The sequence below is a fragment of the Gopherus evgoodei genome, chromosome 6, assembly GCF_007399415.2.
Source record: "Gopherus evgoodei ecotype Sinaloan lineage chromosome 6, rGopEvg1_v1.p, whole genome shotgun sequence".
Taxonomy (NCBI): domain Eukaryota; kingdom Metazoa; phylum Chordata; order Testudines; family Testudinidae; genus Gopherus; species Gopherus evgoodei.
Window position 1 is genome coordinate 1,947,105 of NC_044327.1, and position 16,174 is coordinate 1,963,278.

Consider the following 16,174-nt stretch of genomic DNA (forward strand, 5'->3'; position numbering starts at 1 on the left):
CACACGAATCAGACAAAGGCGAGGCAGGGCTGCGTATAATGGCACTGTGTTAGTTCCATGTTGTTCTCCATCCCAATGCACCCTAACACCTTGTTTGCTTTCCTAACTGTGGCAGCCAATGTGCAGATGTCTCCAGTGAGCTCCTAGCGTGGCGTGTCCTTGGGCGAGTCCCTCAGCATCTCCACCTGTATATCTGGGAGAAGAATGCTTCCTTTCTCCCACCCCTTCTTTGGCCTGGCCCTGAGCTCTCTGGGGCAGGCCTGTCTCTCACTATTGGTCTGGGCAGTGGCCAGTCTCAGACTCAGCTGAGTCTTCTGCTGGTCACTAGTACTGTTCCTGGCCAGTAGAGGAGTAGCACTGCCTGGCTGGGAAGCCGCAGAGGAGCAGTTGGAATAGACGAGACGGGGTAAGGCTTTAGATGCCTCTTCAAAATGGTCAAGGTATGAACCTAGGTGTCCTGGCCAAATTTCACTCTGGGCAATTCTGACCTCCCTCCCGCCCCGCAAGAAAATTCCCCATGCAGTGTCCTGTACACATACACACACTCCCGTGGATTCCTGCTTTAGCCTCTAACACCCTCCTTGCTGCACAGCAGTGACCCACTGCCAGCACCCGAGCTGCTCTCCTTGCCCCTGCATTGCTCTGGCTCTTTCCTGCTGCAGCAGCCTTGCTGTGGCTGCTCCTTCCACCCTCCATTGTGCTCCGTGGCGTGCAGTTGATTCAGTAATTGCTTGCCCATGAACACGAGAGATGCAGGCAGCTACTGGGGCAGACATCTGGCGCTGGGTGCCTCTGTGTGGGAGTTTCCAGGGGCAAGGGCAGGCAATCTGGGCTTTGCTTATGGCTGACACACGTCGGGGGCTGTCAGTCTTGTGCATCTGCAGCACAGTCACTCTGATGGCACCCCCAACACTCTCTTCCAGTGTGCCCGCCTGCAAGCCCGCAGCTGCCAGGTGGAGAGCAAATACCTGATGATGCTGCGGAGGCTGCAGGAGGCCTCCCCTGACGTGGCCAGCGGTGAGGCCGAGCTGGTGAAGAGCCTGATCCAGGAGGCGCTGCAGTGGGATGCGAAGGAGGAAGCAGCGGAGGCTCTTCAGCTGAACCCTGTCAGGTAAGGGGCATGTGGGCGAGGAGCGTGCATCACTGCTTTGTGGCAGGTATGTGGCAAGTGCAGAAGGGCTCTCTGTCACAGGATGGGCTCGGCTCAGAACAGTCCTGGGGCAGCTCTGTCTGCAAGGTTCCCAGCTGTCCCGTGCTGAGACGGACAGGCCTGCTGTTCTGCACAGAGTGTGCGTAGCCCAACTCCAGGATCTCTGGCAGCAACCTGGGGGATGGATCTGCATGTCTCCCACAGCCCAGTCACGCGTGGGTTACAGATTCTGGAATGGGAAGATGCATCCCTAAAACGAAGCACTCCCTGGCCCCTGCGATGGAGCCTGTTCTGTGCATTTAGCCAGACAAGGTGCCATCAGCAATAACGTTTTCAGTACACACCTCACTGCTGAATTTGCTGTTCCTTGCCCTCCCTGAGCTGGGGCGCTCTGCTTAGCCAGGCGGTGCAGTCAGCCTGGTGTGAGCACAAGGCTCATCCCCGCTGTGAAGGGGAAGTGACTGAGCAGCCGTCACATGCAGGCAGTTTGGGGTTTCTGTGCACACATCTCCCATGAGCTGGAGCTAAGTGTCTTCCACAGCGGATGGGATACTGGGGATAAGCAGAGGCCGGGAGGAAGTGTGAGGCTGGTCTGTCTTCTCTTCAGGGTCACCTGGAGGTGAGCAGCGGGTTAGCCTAACCTGGGTGTGAGCAGCTGCACTGCACATCCACACTCGAGTTACTGGGGCCAGGTGTATCATTCAGACTTCTGGGGCTTGGTGCTGCAATGAGCCGGGCGGCTCTGAGAGTCTCAGTGAACTGTGGCAGAACTTGTCTGTCCTGAGAGCACAGGGAAATTGTGGGAAGGCATGGGAAAGCCATCAGCACTTGGATGGGTTAGTCTGCAACCTCACTGAAAAGTGGGCAGGTTACCAGCCTGAGTGAAAACGACTCCTGCACTCTAGCCCACCCGGGTGTCAAGCACCAGCGCAGTGGGGTGAGAGGGTTATGGGTGTGGAGGGAGGGGTTAGGACAATACTAGGGGCGGGGGGGGGGGGTGCGGGTAGCTGCAGTGAAGACAAACCCTGGAGTCAGGCGAGGGAAATCTGGCAAAGGTCTGTCTGGTTGTTCAGCTTGTCAGCGGCTGGGGTAGGGACCGCGTGTGCAGCACCCAGCAGGGCCCCACTCCTGGCTGAGGGGCCACGCGACCAGGCTGGCTAAGGTTTGAACACAGTTAGAAAGGGGGCACTGGAAGGACACGTGGAAGTGTTGGTGCTCAGGGGATAGGAGGCCCAGCAGTCTGGTGGCTCCTTCCATCTCTAGCAGCTGTAGTTCTAGGAGGAGGGCCCAAAGCTGGCTCTCGCACAGGCGCTGCCCAGGGAGACAGACGCTGTGCCTAGAGCAGCAGGAATGGGGCTGGGCACCGTAGCTGCCTCTGACTCAGTTTACCCTGCGTACCAGTATCTCACTGGGCAAACTGTCCAGCACCTAGCACCTGGTTTCAGCCCCTGCTCTGCTCTGCCCTCTCCAGAGAGTATGATGACTACGGGTTTATGACCATTCCCAAATACGAGGTTGAGGACTGGAAGCTTCTGGCTAAAATCCAAGCCCTAGAGATCAAATCCAACAACCTGCTGAGCCACACAGCGGTAGAGAAGCCTCTTGGTGAGAGATGGGCCAGTGTGGCTGAGTTGAGCCCCTCTGCAGAGCTGAAAGGCTTGATCCGTTGCGGCATCCCTGTGGAGCACCGCCAAAGGGTCTGGAAATGGATAGTGACCCAGCGCCTGTCCCACCACCACGCCGCCAACCACTACGAGAGCCTGCTGCGGCAGTGTGAGCGCACGGAGCACCCCGCCTCCCGGCAGATCGAGCTGGACCTGCCCCGCACCCTGACCAACAACAGGCATTTCACATCTCCCACCTCCCAGCTGGTCCCCAAGCTCCGAAGGGTGCTGCTGGCCTTCTCCTGGCAGAATCCTGCCATCGGCTACTGCCAGGGGCTAAACAGGTGAGACACAGAGGTGCCACTGCCAGAACAGCAGGGAAGGCCGCTCACTGCTGGGCTGTCTCTGTACCAGGGGATAAGAGCTGCCCCTGAGTCCTGGGGGCTCCTGGAGGATCAGTCGCAGAACAGGGTGCTCAGATACTCCAGCGAGGGGGCAGAGGAGTACCACAAGGAGAGGGAAGCAGGTGGACGTTTCCTATTAGAATGATAGTGTCGGTTCTTCAGGGATTCCCCCGGTGGGGGAGCTGGGATGGCCGCTTTTGCAGTAATTTAGATGGAATGTGTGAGTTAAAGGTGTTCTCATCACCCAGTCACTTTTTGACATTAAACAGTGTTAAACAAGGGCCAGAGCTTGGCGTACAGAGACCTCGGCTTGCTTTAATGCCATGGCAAACACACCATTAAAGAGCCTTTTAACCTTTTACTGGAGATACAGAAAAGAAGGAAAAACAGCTAAAGCCTTTGAAATGTAAAGTATAAACTAAGGCTTCCTTGTACAACATCCCTTCTCAGCTGGAGAGTGTTTTAGAAGGAAAATCTCCCTTGTTTGACAGGCCTTAGATCAGAGTGGGCAAACTTTCTGGAACTGAGGGCCACATCAGATATGGAAATTGTGTGACAGGCCATGAATGCTCATGAAATTGGGGTGTGGGGTGTGGGGGAGGTGAGGCCTCTGGCTGAGGGGGTGGGCTCTGGGGTGGGGCTAGGGTGAGGGTTTGGGGTGCAGGAGGGTGCTCTGGGCTGGGACCAAGGGGATCAGAGGGCAGGATGGGGATCAGGGGTAGGGCTAGGGCAGGGGGTTGGGGTGTGGGGGGGGTACAAGCTCCAGGTGGTGCTTACCTCAAGCAGCTCCCAGAAGCAGCGGCATGTCTCTCCTCTGGCTCCTATGCAGAGGCACGGCCAGGCAGCTCTGCACGCTGCCCCATCCGCGGGCGCTGCCCCCGCTGGCCACTGGTTCTCAGCCAGTGGGAGCTGCGGGGGCAGCATGTGGGGTCGGGGTTGATGTGGAGCCCCTTGGCCACCCCTGCATGTAGGAGCCAGAGGGGGGACATGCTGCTCCTTTCAGGAGCCACGCAGAGCCACGATACGCACGGAGTAGGGTAAGCCCATGGACCCTGCTCCCCGGCGGGAGCTCAAGGGCCGGATTAAAATGTCTGAAGGGCCGGATGCGGCCTCTGGGCCATAGTTTGCCCATGCCCCCTTAGATGGTACCAAAGGTGGTAGTAATTGTCGTCCCAGGTGGGGGTTGACATTCAGTTGCAGCCAGCAGGAGTGGCAATGTCATCTGGGTCCCTCTCTGGCCAGTTCTGGTCACACAACACCTCTCAGGATCAGGGTGATGAAAGCCGGAGGTGACAGGAAATGGCGGGCTTGGCAACCATGATGGTGAAGCTCTCTCCAGTAGCCTCTGCCTATTCTATCTATTCTTTTCGTTTGTTCTTTCAATCTTTCCCCACAAAATCTCTCTTTAAGGACCCCAATAGGGAGTGGTGGGTGGAATAGCCCATCCCCTCATTATTATGTCCACCAAAAAGGCCCAGTATCCGACATACCAGTTTTGGCTCATGAACTTTCAGCGCCACATTTCCTCTTTCTAACGAGCGTAATTTCACTGCAGTCCTTGAGTCATAGTGACTTGGGCTTTTTTTTCTCAGAGTAATTCAGTTAGTCTCCCTTCAGTTGTCTCCCTTCTGTGCCTGTTCCCATCAACGTCTGTTGTTATAGGTTACTGGAACAACTTGTAACTTTTACATGCTTTTTACAGCTGCGCTCCCAAGTTGGGTGGATTTGTAGGCCCATTTGTCACAATGCTGCTCATAGCAGAGTTGGCAAGGAGGCAAATGCCCTGTGGCCCGCACACACTGGCGATCAATGTCCTGAATGAAGGTTTGTTTGTGTTTTGAGAGTCTGACACCTCTTCCTCCGCCAGCCCTGTGCTTTCCCTGTCCCCTGTTCAGAGCTAAGAGAGGCAGGCCAATTCCGGTGCCCAGTATTCACCATGCCCTTTGTTCATGGGCTGCAAACCCACCTACTAACCTCCAGCCAGGAACAAACTTCCAAAGTCAGGTGATCGGTCCCGTGACAGGAGGAATGCTGTCACTCCTCCGCTGAAGGAAAGGTACAGAGCCGACTCCCAAACAGGCACTTTCCTCTGGGGCAGGGAGGGATAGCTCAGTGGTTTGAGCATTAGCCTGCTAATCCCAGGTTTGTGAGTTCAATTCTTGAGGGGGCTACTGAGGGTTCTGGGGTAAAATCAGTACTTGGCCCTGCTAGTGAAGGCAGGGGGATGGACTCGATGACCTTTCAGGATCCCTTCCAGTTCTATGAGATGGATCTGTCTCCAGATATTATATTATCATTATAGCTCCTCCGTGACTGTTGAGCATCTAAAGAACAATGGGATCAGATTCCGGGAATAGGAGAGAGGCAGAATAAAGTGACTTTTTCAAAAGACTTCTTGTATCCTCACTCAGTATTCTTAGCCCTCATGCCGCGATTTAGGACGCCTGGAGCATTGCTCTGATGTATAGTAACGTGACATGTACCTCAGTCATTTGTATCACGTTGGCCAAACCCTGGGAGCTGCTCGGCACCCGCAGTCGCTCCAGAAGCACTTGGGCGTGTGAGTGCAGCAGCCTCTGGAATTGGCTTGCTGGCAGTAACATGCACTTCGCTTTTCCGGGAGCTGCCCAAGCGGAACGATGTGCGTGCTGCTGCCTGTCAGCCACTGCTTCCTAAGCAATGGGAAAAGGCAAGGTCTGAACTGGTGTGCAGTAATTGAGGTTTGGCGCGCATAGCACACGACTGTCCTGGTGACACTCCACTTAGTGGAGAAGACTTGATGTAGATATTGGGAAGCTGCCTTTACTCTTCAGAGCCTGCTCTCTGCATAGTGTCACCTAGCAGCTACGTGGTCCCCTGTCCCTGCCCAGCTCTCTGCGGGGCATTGCCCGGCAGCCATGTAGGCCCCTCTGCCCCCCAGTGCCTTCTGCTCTATGCGGAGTCACCTGGCAGCCACATGGCCTTTTTTCTCCCCAGCTGTTTGTGTGAGGTTGCCCAAAGGCTGCCTAGTACCCTCCCTCCCATCCGGCTCTGGGAGCAGGCTGGGATGTTGTGTATATTATCTGGCACCTAGGACATGCCTGGGGTTCTGCAGACAAGTTCCCTGCCCCAGAGAGCTCATCCTGTCCAGCACAAGGCACCCTCTGCTCCTCTGAGCTGATCACAGCGGAGAGGCTCAGGACTACGGTGATGAATGGATGACTGGCGGCGGGGGGAAGGGAAGTAATCTGTGTCACATGAATCTATCAGGGTAGAGCCGCCCCCATCTCAGAGTGCCGTGAGGCTGGCTCCCCGGTGGTGTAAATCAGCACACCTCCACTGGCTTCAATAGAGCCCCACCCAAGTACCCAAGCTGGGGCGCTGGCCGCATGAGTCTAACTTCACTGCTTAGCCCTGCCTACTCTCTAGTGCTCTGGCAGTGCTGCCGGACATGGCAATGAGCTCCAGCCAGCCTGGTTACTCCGGGAGATACAGGGAGATCTTTGAGGCCCTGTCAAAGCGCACTTGTTGGCTGACCTGTCACTGCCCAGCAGCCTGTGCTGCCTGCACCAGAGACACACAAAGATTTAATGTAAAACCTGAAACTAGAAGACCAATGCCAACCAGAATCTCTGATTTCCCACCAGTGCTGTTGCAGGTCAGTGTCTGCTCAGCAGGTAAGAGAGACTGTCTGCTTTGTTTCATGGTGTCCTGCCCATTGCAGGTTGGCGGCCATTGCTCTCCTGGTCCTAGAAGAGGAGGAAAGCGCATTCTGGTGCCTGGTTCACATTGTGGAAAACCTGATGCCGGCGGATTACTACAGCAACACGTTAATAGCATCACAGGTGAGCATGAGAATCCGGCTCCATCACAGGGGTGAAAGACAGCAGGGTACTTGCTGCACAGAGATGTTAAAGGGACATGGTCGACTCCTGCAGCCCAGCCTCTGGACTCTGTGCAGCCCTCCTGCATAAGCCAATTTTAGGATTACTTTGCAGGGCCCGGAGCAGGGCCCATGAGAATCAGGCCCATGCTGTCCAGCCAGTCCTGGGAAGTCAGGCAGCTTGGAGAGGAGACACTTTTATTAACTGCACAGTCACTCAGCATTGTCTGAATCCAGGGGGTTTCCTCATATCATAGGTAATTTCATTAACTCTTTCCACTACTTCAAAGTCTCCATTCTAAATGTCTTGCATTTTATTCTTTCTCACAGGATCCAGCACAAGCACCATATCTCCTATTTCAAATGCTCTTTCTTCGGCATGTCTATCATGCCACGCCTTTCAAACTTCCTGGCTTTCCTTTAGATTTTGCTGAAACAACTCCATCATACCTTGCAATTTTTCATTAAAATGAGACACATACTCCAACACTGGCTACTCTGTCTCCTCAATATTACCTTCCCAAGAGTCATGAATCAGATCTAGGGGTCCGCTAACCTGCCTTACATGGAGCAGTTCAAAGGGAGCAAACCTAGTAGATTCTTGGGGTACACTCCTGTACACATACAACAGATATGGCAGCCGAACATCCCCATCATTCTGCCACCTGTCCACATACATTTTCATCATACATTTCAAGGTCCCATTGAACCTTTCCAGCAGACCATTGGTGGGTGGTAGGGAGCAGCTTTTAGGTGTTTTACTCCATACATTTCCCATAACTGCTTAAAAACAAGACATAAAATTAGACCCATGGTCTGACAATATTGCTCTGGGAAAACCCACTCTGCTAAAAATAGCAAACGACCTGTTGCCACTATCTCTGCCTCAATATTAGACAATGCTGGTAGCAAAATCTACCAACACAGAAATATACTTCTTCCCGTTCCTGGAAGGTTTAGGGAGCGGTCCTACAATATCCACAGATGCTCTGGCAAATGCCTTCCCAATAATGGGTTAAAGGCTGGAGGGGTGCCTCACTAGGTCCCTTGAACGCTTTGCACTTCTGGCACAAATCACAGTGCCTGGAATAATCTCTCACTGTTTCAAAAAGATAAGACCAGTAGAAATTTTGCTTCAGCCTGTCACATGTTTTGCCTGCACCCAGATGTCCTGCAAACAGACCATCATGGGGCCTCGGTTACACAGTGTAAGCTGGAGTAACTTCACAGAAATCACCATCGTCCAATGCTTCTGCCAGGGTGGGGCAAACCCACAGAGCACTTTGCCCAGGACTGGGCCTCAGTGGCACAGCCGAGCCTGAAACGCTCAAATCACACAGGAAGGGCCTGACCTTGCTGTGATACTGGTAGGTGTGGGAGAGTTAGGCCCATCATATATGTCTCCCCTGTTCCAAAAAGAGAGACCGCCAAGACTCGTCTGAGTTGGAGCCCAGTTGCAACTCAGTAAGAGTGTGTAGACTCTTAAAATCTCCCCCATGGACACAGGGTTCCTCTGTCTGTCTGATGCATCAGAGTCTAGGCAGGTCTGCCAGACTTTCTGATCCTGCAGCATGCTTGCAGCAGAAATCACAGCTATTGGTGCCATTCCATTGCATTTGTTGGTGGTGGGCAGCCAGCAGGAGGAGGAAAAGCTGTTGTGTGTGTGTCACAGTCAGGGCAGGGGTATATGTTACAGAATGTGCTCTCTTGGCCTAGTGGCACTGACTTTCTAATCTGCAGGAGGGTGCTCAACCCCCCAGCTCTGTCCCAGGCCGTACCCCCACCCCACCTCTAATATAGCACTGACTTTCCAGGCACATGCTGCTGCAGTACCAGCCTTCGCACTGCAGCACTCTTCTTCCAGTTAACTAGGGAGAACATAAGAATGGCCACACTGGGTCAGACCAAAGGTCGATCTAGCCCAGTGTCCTTTCTTCCAACAGTGGCCAATGCCAGGTTCCCCAGAGGGAATGAACAAAACAGGGAATCATCAAGTGATCCATCCCCTGTCGGCCATTCCCAGCTTCTGGCAAACAGAGGCTACAGGCACCATCCCTGCCCACCCTGGCTAATAGCCCTTGATGGATCTATCCACCATAAACTTATCTAGTTCTTTTTTGAACTCTGTTAGAGTCTTGGCCTTCACAACATCCTCTGGCAAGGAGTTCCACAGGTTAACTCTGTGTTGTTTGAAGAAATGCTTCCTTTTGTTTGTTTTAAATCTGCTGCCTGTTAATTTCATTTGGTTGTCCCTAGTTCTTGTGTTATGAGAAGGAGTAAATAATACTTCCTTATTTACTTTCTCCATACCAGTCATGATTTTATAGAGCTCGATCATATCCCTCCTTAGTCATTCTTTTCCAAGCTTAAAAGTCCCAGTCTTATTAATCTCTCCTCATACGGAACCTTTCCATATCCCTAATCATTTTTGTTGCCATATATATATATAATAATAATTAATAATAAAAGATGTGGGCGTACCATGGATTTATTTAGAGGCAATATGATATTTTCTGTCTTATTATCTATCCCTTTCTTAATGATTCCCAACATTGCTTGCTTTTGTGACTGCTACTACTCATTGATTGGATGTTTTCAGAGAACTATCCACAATGACTCTTTCTTGAGTGGTAACAGCTAATTTAGAGCTCATCATTTCATGTGCACCTGCCTCTGTATCTCATGGATTCCCGCTTTGTCAAACCCAGGTGGATCAAAGAGTCTTTAAAGACTTCTTGTCAGAAAAGCTCCCCAGGCTTACAGCTCACTTTGAGCAGCACAGGATTGATGTCTCACTGATCACCTTCAACTGGTTCCTGGTGGCCTTTGTAGACAGCCTGGTCAGCGACATCCTCCTCCGGGTCTGGGACGCCTTCCTGTACGAAGGAACAAAGGTAGGGAGCCACCCCTGGCCCTAGCTGTGCCAGGCTCTCAGAGCTGTGTGTTCTTGGACACTCGGACCCAAGGGGGACACACTCCACCCTGAGCTGGGCAGCAGACCGGTGTCGTCATCATTTTGGTCCCACAACTCCCTGGATGAACTGCTCAGCCTCTCTGCATGTCTCTGGCAATGATGGTGGGCCTGTGGCTTCCAGGTCTGTCTGTACTGGGGCTGGAATGGAAGGATTGAGCCCAGCCCGAGGAGACAAACCCACACTAACTCTCACAGAGCTAGCGTGCTACCCAGAGCGGGCACAGGGCTAGCCACACAAGCACGTATCTAGGCTCTCGAACAGGCAAATGCTTGCGGCGGCTAGTTCTCCCGCTGTTAACGTTGCCACGGCTCCGTCCTATTCCTAGCACGCTAACTCAATGAGCGCTCCTGCGAACGCCTCTCTGAGATGGGAATCCCACCCCAGCTATGCCCTGAGGAGCAGCACCCCCTCCCTCACTGTGCCCCACAAAAACAGTTAGAAAACTGACAAGCCCCATCAAAATCTACTGATCCACCCTTAGCACAACCTCCCTCCCTCTCCCCTGGCACACGTGTGCCCACATACGCACATTGACCTGACAGACACCCCCATCCTGTTTCTCTGACACAAACGGCCCCCACATGCGTAGACAGGGCAGCATTCACCCCATTACCAGGCACATACACACCACACAGCTATTTCTCACCTCCCTGGCTTGAGGACACATACCCCAGCTCATCAGGTCCCTCCCCTGCCTCCCGTTCTACTACCCTGGCATCAGCTTGTTAGTGGTGGGGCAGCCGGGCCCAGACCTCCCTCAGCTGGGCCTCACGCCCTCTCCTGGCCTTCCCAGCTTCTACCACTGCAGTCCTACATCACTGCCCTAAGGAAGGCCTGGGGACCTGCTGCATCTCTTCTCCTGCTTCTAGAGGGGGCCCTGGAGCTGCAGGGGTCTTGGGACGTTCTCAGCTTGGGGAAAGGAGCTGGGAGGGGATCTTCTCTTCTCCTTCCTCAGCCTGGAGAGCGGGCTGGAGGGCAGCAGACCAGGCATGTTCTGGGCCTGGCTTCAGCCAGCCAGAGTTGAGGAGGGTACAGTCTTGGCCCTCGGTAGGGAGATCTCAGAGCAGTTGGAGCTGGGCAGACACAATGGATGCCACTGCAGCTGCTGCTGGACCATGAAGTGGCCAGGAGAGGGCATGAGGATGTGGGCAGCCACCAGTGCCTGTTCCTTGGTGCCAGGTACCACTGCTTGGGGAGCGGGCCAGTCCTGAACTCTGTTCTCCGTTCCCCACCCCCTCAAGGAGGGAGAGCCTCTTACAGTGTTTTCATTAGCGCTGTGCATTTAACTCCCACTTTAGCATCTGCTCTTGTAGCGCATTCACTCTCCAAGGGGAGCACAGAGAATGAACAATGCAAATTGACAAAGAGTGAGAGGAGACGTGTGTTGGCTTTTGAAGGTCCCCTCTGGTGTGCAGCACAGACACCTGCTGTCCCATCTCGTCCCATAGTGCACCAGTGCCAGAGTGCTCCACACCCTGAGCTTTCAGTGGGGAGATTCTGGGGGCCCTGTGCCCTCTAAACACATTTTAACTTGTCCTAGGTGATTTTCCGCTATGCTCTTGCCATCTTTAAGTATAACGAAGAGGAGATTCTGCGGATCCATGACAGCCTGGAGGTTTATCAGTACCTTCGCTTTTTCACCCACATGATTGGAGACGGCAGGTGAGAGAAGAGCTACTCTCAGCTTCTTCTTTGGCCAGTCACTTGTGCAGGCATGTAAACTAGATGAAATAATGACAAGGCCTAGGACTTGTGCTTGCAGATTGGGGAAGGAACAAGGGTTGGCCGTGTGCCTTTGTTCAGTGATGGTCACTGATCTCTAGTTAAGCCTAGAAATTGTTGCCTGTGCAATTGAGTTTGTGCCCAAAACAGAACAAGCAGTTAGTTTGACACATCCAGGATTCACAGCCACTAAGGCCATTGACAGGACAGCTGCGCTGGGGCTGGGGTTTGCTTTTGTTCTGCTGGAGAAGAAGGATCCTGCTCTTCTCAAAGTTGAGTGTGCACCATGGGCATGGGATGAAAGGCAAGATTTGGCCAGCAAATCTCTTCCCTGGGAAACATAGCCCCTCGGACTAATCCCACCGCAAGGGAGTCCTGGGACATACCACTGAGCCTGCTAAGGGGACAAGGGCCCAGCCTCTCACAGGAGCAGGATCCATCCTAGCAGTAGATGAGGAGCATGTGTCTGCCTGGAGGAAGGTCCCCCTGGGTGTTCATGGCTCGCCCTGCCAAGCTCAGAGGCTTCTTTTCCAGGCTGGGGCAGAGGAAGGTTGGCTGCTGAAGCTGAACCACTTTACACTGGGGTAAGGGGGGACTGACACTATCAGCTGATTAGTCCTTGGGTGTGGGCCTCAGAGCCTGTGGCTGCCAGCTGTAGTCCAGCCCTGGCTACAAGTTGGTCACTTTGTTACAATGCAAGGGCAGTGCTGCCCCGGCAGGAGCGGACAGCACTCACACACTAGGACCAGGGTGTTCAGCTGATTAGCTCACCCGTGCACCCTGTCTTCTCCCGGTAGGAAGCTGATGAGCATCGCTTTCAATGACATGAATCCCTTCCCAATGAAGGTGCTGCGGAACCGGCGAGCGACACACCGGGAGGAGCTGGAGGCGGAGCTGAGCAAGCTGGAGCGGATCAAGGTGCAGTACATGAAAGAGCAAGCAGAGCAGGTGGCCTGGCACCTGGACGGAGCCGTTAGCGAAGAGGAGGAGGAGATGTAGCCAGAGAAGTGGCTGTGTCCTGCGCCTGCATCCCTGGCCCTGGAGCTCTGCAACAGCATCACTCTCCTTTCTAAGAGAGATGGACAATCCTGAGGCCAGCAGGGCCAGCGCAGAGGATAGGCACAGCGTTTTGGAGGTGCTTAGCTGGGAGGACTGTGTCCTGCCCAGACCTCCTGGCTCACTGTCCACTCAGCACACAGCTGTGGGCTCAGGGCCAACACAGGTCCTGTCTCTCTCTCTGAACCATCCTGTCCATTCCTCCCCACCATCTTGCTGCAGCCACATTAAATGAGGTGCCCAGCCTATGGCCCGCAGGCTGTACGCAGCCCATCAGAGCATTTCGTAAGGCCCACAGCCTGCTTCAACACAATATACTAACAGCCGATTCATTAGCATTTTGTCGTCATGTTTATATCAGTTTAGTTTAGTTATGAGTTCTGTATGGGGTTTTTTTTGTTTTCTATAATTCTTATTCACATTTTATGCACTGATTTCTTTATTTCTTTTTAAATAGACAATACTGTAGATACTAACCTATCTAAACACCTACAAAACAGACTCTGTTTGGCCCACTCCAGGTTATTTTTAGGGTCATGTGGCCCTTCTGTGTAATAAGGTTGGGAAAGCGAGTGTCACGGGATGCTTGTTGATTGATCACAGGTGACTTTAATTGTGTGCACCGTATCGGAGGCTGATGAGGCACATGTGATCCAGAAAGCCTTCCGGTGTCTTTGAGTGTGCTCTGCTGGCAATGTAAAGGGGGGGGTGTATAATCATAGCAAGTATTAAGACAAAAGCACTTGTTTGAGAGTTACTGTGTGAAGCCCCTGAGTTAGTGAAGGAGAGAGACCTGATGGAACTCTTGAAGCTACCATGGCATCTTTCTGCAGCTCCAGTAACTCCTCACTTAACATCGTCCCGGTTAACATTGTTATGTTGCTGATCAATTAGGAAACTGCTCTTTTAAAGTTGCCCAATGCTCCCTTATAACGTTGTTTGGTAGCCACCTGCTTTGTCCACTGCTTGCAGGAAGAGCAGCCCCTTAGAGCTAGCTGGTGGGGGCTTGGAACTAGGGTGGACCAGCACCCCCCCATCAGCTCTCCCTATCAGCTCCCCGCTCCCCTGAGTTCCCTGTGCAGCAGCTGCCCATCAGGCTTTCAATTTCCAGCAGTTCAGGTGTCCCTCGCCCCACTGCCATGTGCTGCTTCTGCCCTCTGCCTTGGAGCTGCTCCCGGGAGCCTCCTGCTTCCTGTGCTGGGGGGGGCGAGGGAAGGCTAATGTCAGGGTGTCCCCCTGCTCCTGCCCCTCGCTTATCCCATTTCCATAGAGTGGAGGGAACGGGGACATGACAGGGCTCAGGACGGAGGGAGCTTGCTGGCAGCAGGGGCTGTCTCAACTTGCTGATCTACTTAAAAAGGTAGTGTACTTAAAGGGGCAATGCACATCTCTCTCTCACACACACACACAGGATGTCTCTCTGTCTCTGTCTGCCATGCTGTCTCCCCTCCCTCCATTTGTGCTGCCTTGTAGAGTGTGAGGCTACATTAACAACGTGTTTACCCGTGAGGGCTCAGCTGTTCTAGTTCATCATTTAGCAGTGAGGTATTCCTTGGGAAATATCCCACCCTCTGACTCCTCCACCTCAACCAAGCTTCACAGTCATCATTGCTGTGTACAGTATTAAATTGTTTGTTTAAACTTATACTGTGTGTGTGGGTGTGTCTCTCTTTTGTCTGGTGAAAAAAATTTCCCTGGAACCTAACCCCCCTATTTACATTAATTCTTATGGGGAAATTGGATTTGCTTAACATTGTTTCACTTAAAGTCACATTTTTCAGGAACATAACTACAACGTTAAGCGAGGAGTTACAGTAGTTTGCCAGGAGGTCACATGTTTGATGTTTAAGCACGCTCGGGGTTAACCCAATTAAACTATGTTCCCTGGGGCTGTGCAGTGATTCCTCTGAGGCCAGAGCTGACCTCCTACTTATGAGCTGGTCAGTGGGCCCTTCCTTGCAAGCGGATTGTTACCCTCTGCTTAGTGAGTTCCCATTCTGCTGTAGATAATAATAGAGCTGATGTAATAATCACAGCAGATGGTTACAAGTAGAGTCTGGACTGGGACTAGGGCTGAAGACATCCATTAATGAGCAGGCGGTGGTAAAATGTACAGATGGCACAAAAGGACAGAGGTGAGGCAAGACCAGAGAAGATTGTACCGTACTTAACCCAGCCGGGGCAGTGCACAACGTGACAGCCCAGACAAATGAAAGGTGTTGCAACGAGAAAGGAATAGTTAGAACCACTTGTGCATGCTGCTGGCTTCTTAGTAAAATCTAACTGCTGGGGAAAGGAGCTGCGTGGTGATTGGACAGCTGGGTGCCCCTTCTGCCCAGTGCCATGGCCATCCACCCTCAGACAGCATCCACAAGTGCAAAGGCTGGAATGCAGAGCAGTATGGGGACGGGGACAGTGCTGGACGGTATCTAAACCAATGGGCCTCTCACCTGCATGACGCCTCCAGCGCTGGGCTCATGCTGACTCCAGTGACAAGAACATAGGAACGGCCATACTGGGTTCATCTAGCCTAGTATCCTGTCTTCCAGCAGTGGCCAATGCCAGGTGCTTCAGGGGGAATGAATAGAACATGGCAATAATTGAGTGATCCATCCCCTGCTGTCCAGTCCCAGCTTCTGGCAATCAGAGGCTAGGGACACCCAGAGCAAAGGGTTGCATACCTGACCATCTTGGCTAATAGCCATTGATGCACTTGTCCTCCATGAACTTATCTAGTTCTTTTTTGAACCCTGCTATAGTCTTGGCCTTCACAACATCCTCCGGCAATGAGTTCCACAGGTGGACTGTGCATTGGGTGAATAAATACTTCCTTTGGTTTGTTTTAAACCTACTGCCTATCAATTTCATTGGGTGATGCCCACCCCCCATTCTTGTGTTATGTGAAGGATTAAATAACATTTCCTTATTCACTTTCTCCACACCATTCATAACTTTATAGACATCTATCATATCCCTGCTTAGTCGTCTCTCTTCGAAGCTGGAAAGTCCCAGTCTTTTTAATCTCTCCTCATATGGAAGCTTTTTCATACTCTTCATTTTTGTTGCCCTTCTCTGTACCTTTTCCAATGCTAATCTATCTTTTTTCAGCTGGGATGACCAGAACTGCAAGCACTCTTCAAGGTGTAACCATACCCTGGATTTATAGGGTGGCATTATGATTATTTTCTATCTTATCTATCCCTTTCCTAGTGGTTCCTAACAATCTGTTCACTTTGACTGTCGCTGCACATTGAGTGGATGTTTTCAGAGAACTATCCACAATGACTCCAAGATCTCTTCCTTGAGTGGTAACAGCTAATATGGACCTCATCATTGTGCATGGGAGTAAGGACTGCAGGATCAGGTCCTTAAATAACTTGGACCGTTCTCTCCCTCTCCCT

The 16,174-nt window shown here is 52.5% G+C and overlaps 1 protein-coding gene across 6 annotated transcripts in view; it reads left to right on the forward strand.

The window, feature by feature from the left end:
- Positions 1 to 13,765, forward strand: part of TBC1D2 (TBC1 domain family member 2) — a 42,983-nt gene extending 29,218 nt beyond the window's left edge. For 3 of the 6 annotated variants that reach the window (XM_030566972.1, XM_030566973.1, XM_030566971.1), the window contains 6 exons: positions 924 to 1,111; positions 2,622 to 3,098; positions 6,862 to 6,982; positions 9,729 to 9,914; positions 11,536 to 11,657; positions 12,515 to 13,765. In XM_030566972.1, the coding sequence (XP_030422832.1) occupies positions 924 to 1,111; positions 2,622 to 3,098; positions 6,862 to 6,982; positions 9,729 to 9,914; positions 11,536 to 11,657; positions 12,515 to 12,716 (1,296 nt within the window). In that variant the 3' untranslated portion in view covers positions 12,717 to 13,765. Of the gene's footprint in view, positions 1 to 923; positions 1,112 to 2,621; positions 3,099 to 6,861; positions 6,983 to 7,350; positions 7,587 to 9,728; positions 9,915 to 11,535; positions 11,658 to 12,514 lie in introns of those variants that run through there. The other 3 variants (XM_030566974.1, XM_030566976.1, XM_030566975.1) reach the window with 3 other exon arrangements.
- The last annotated feature ends 2,409 nt before the right edge of the window (positions 13,766 to 16,174 follow it).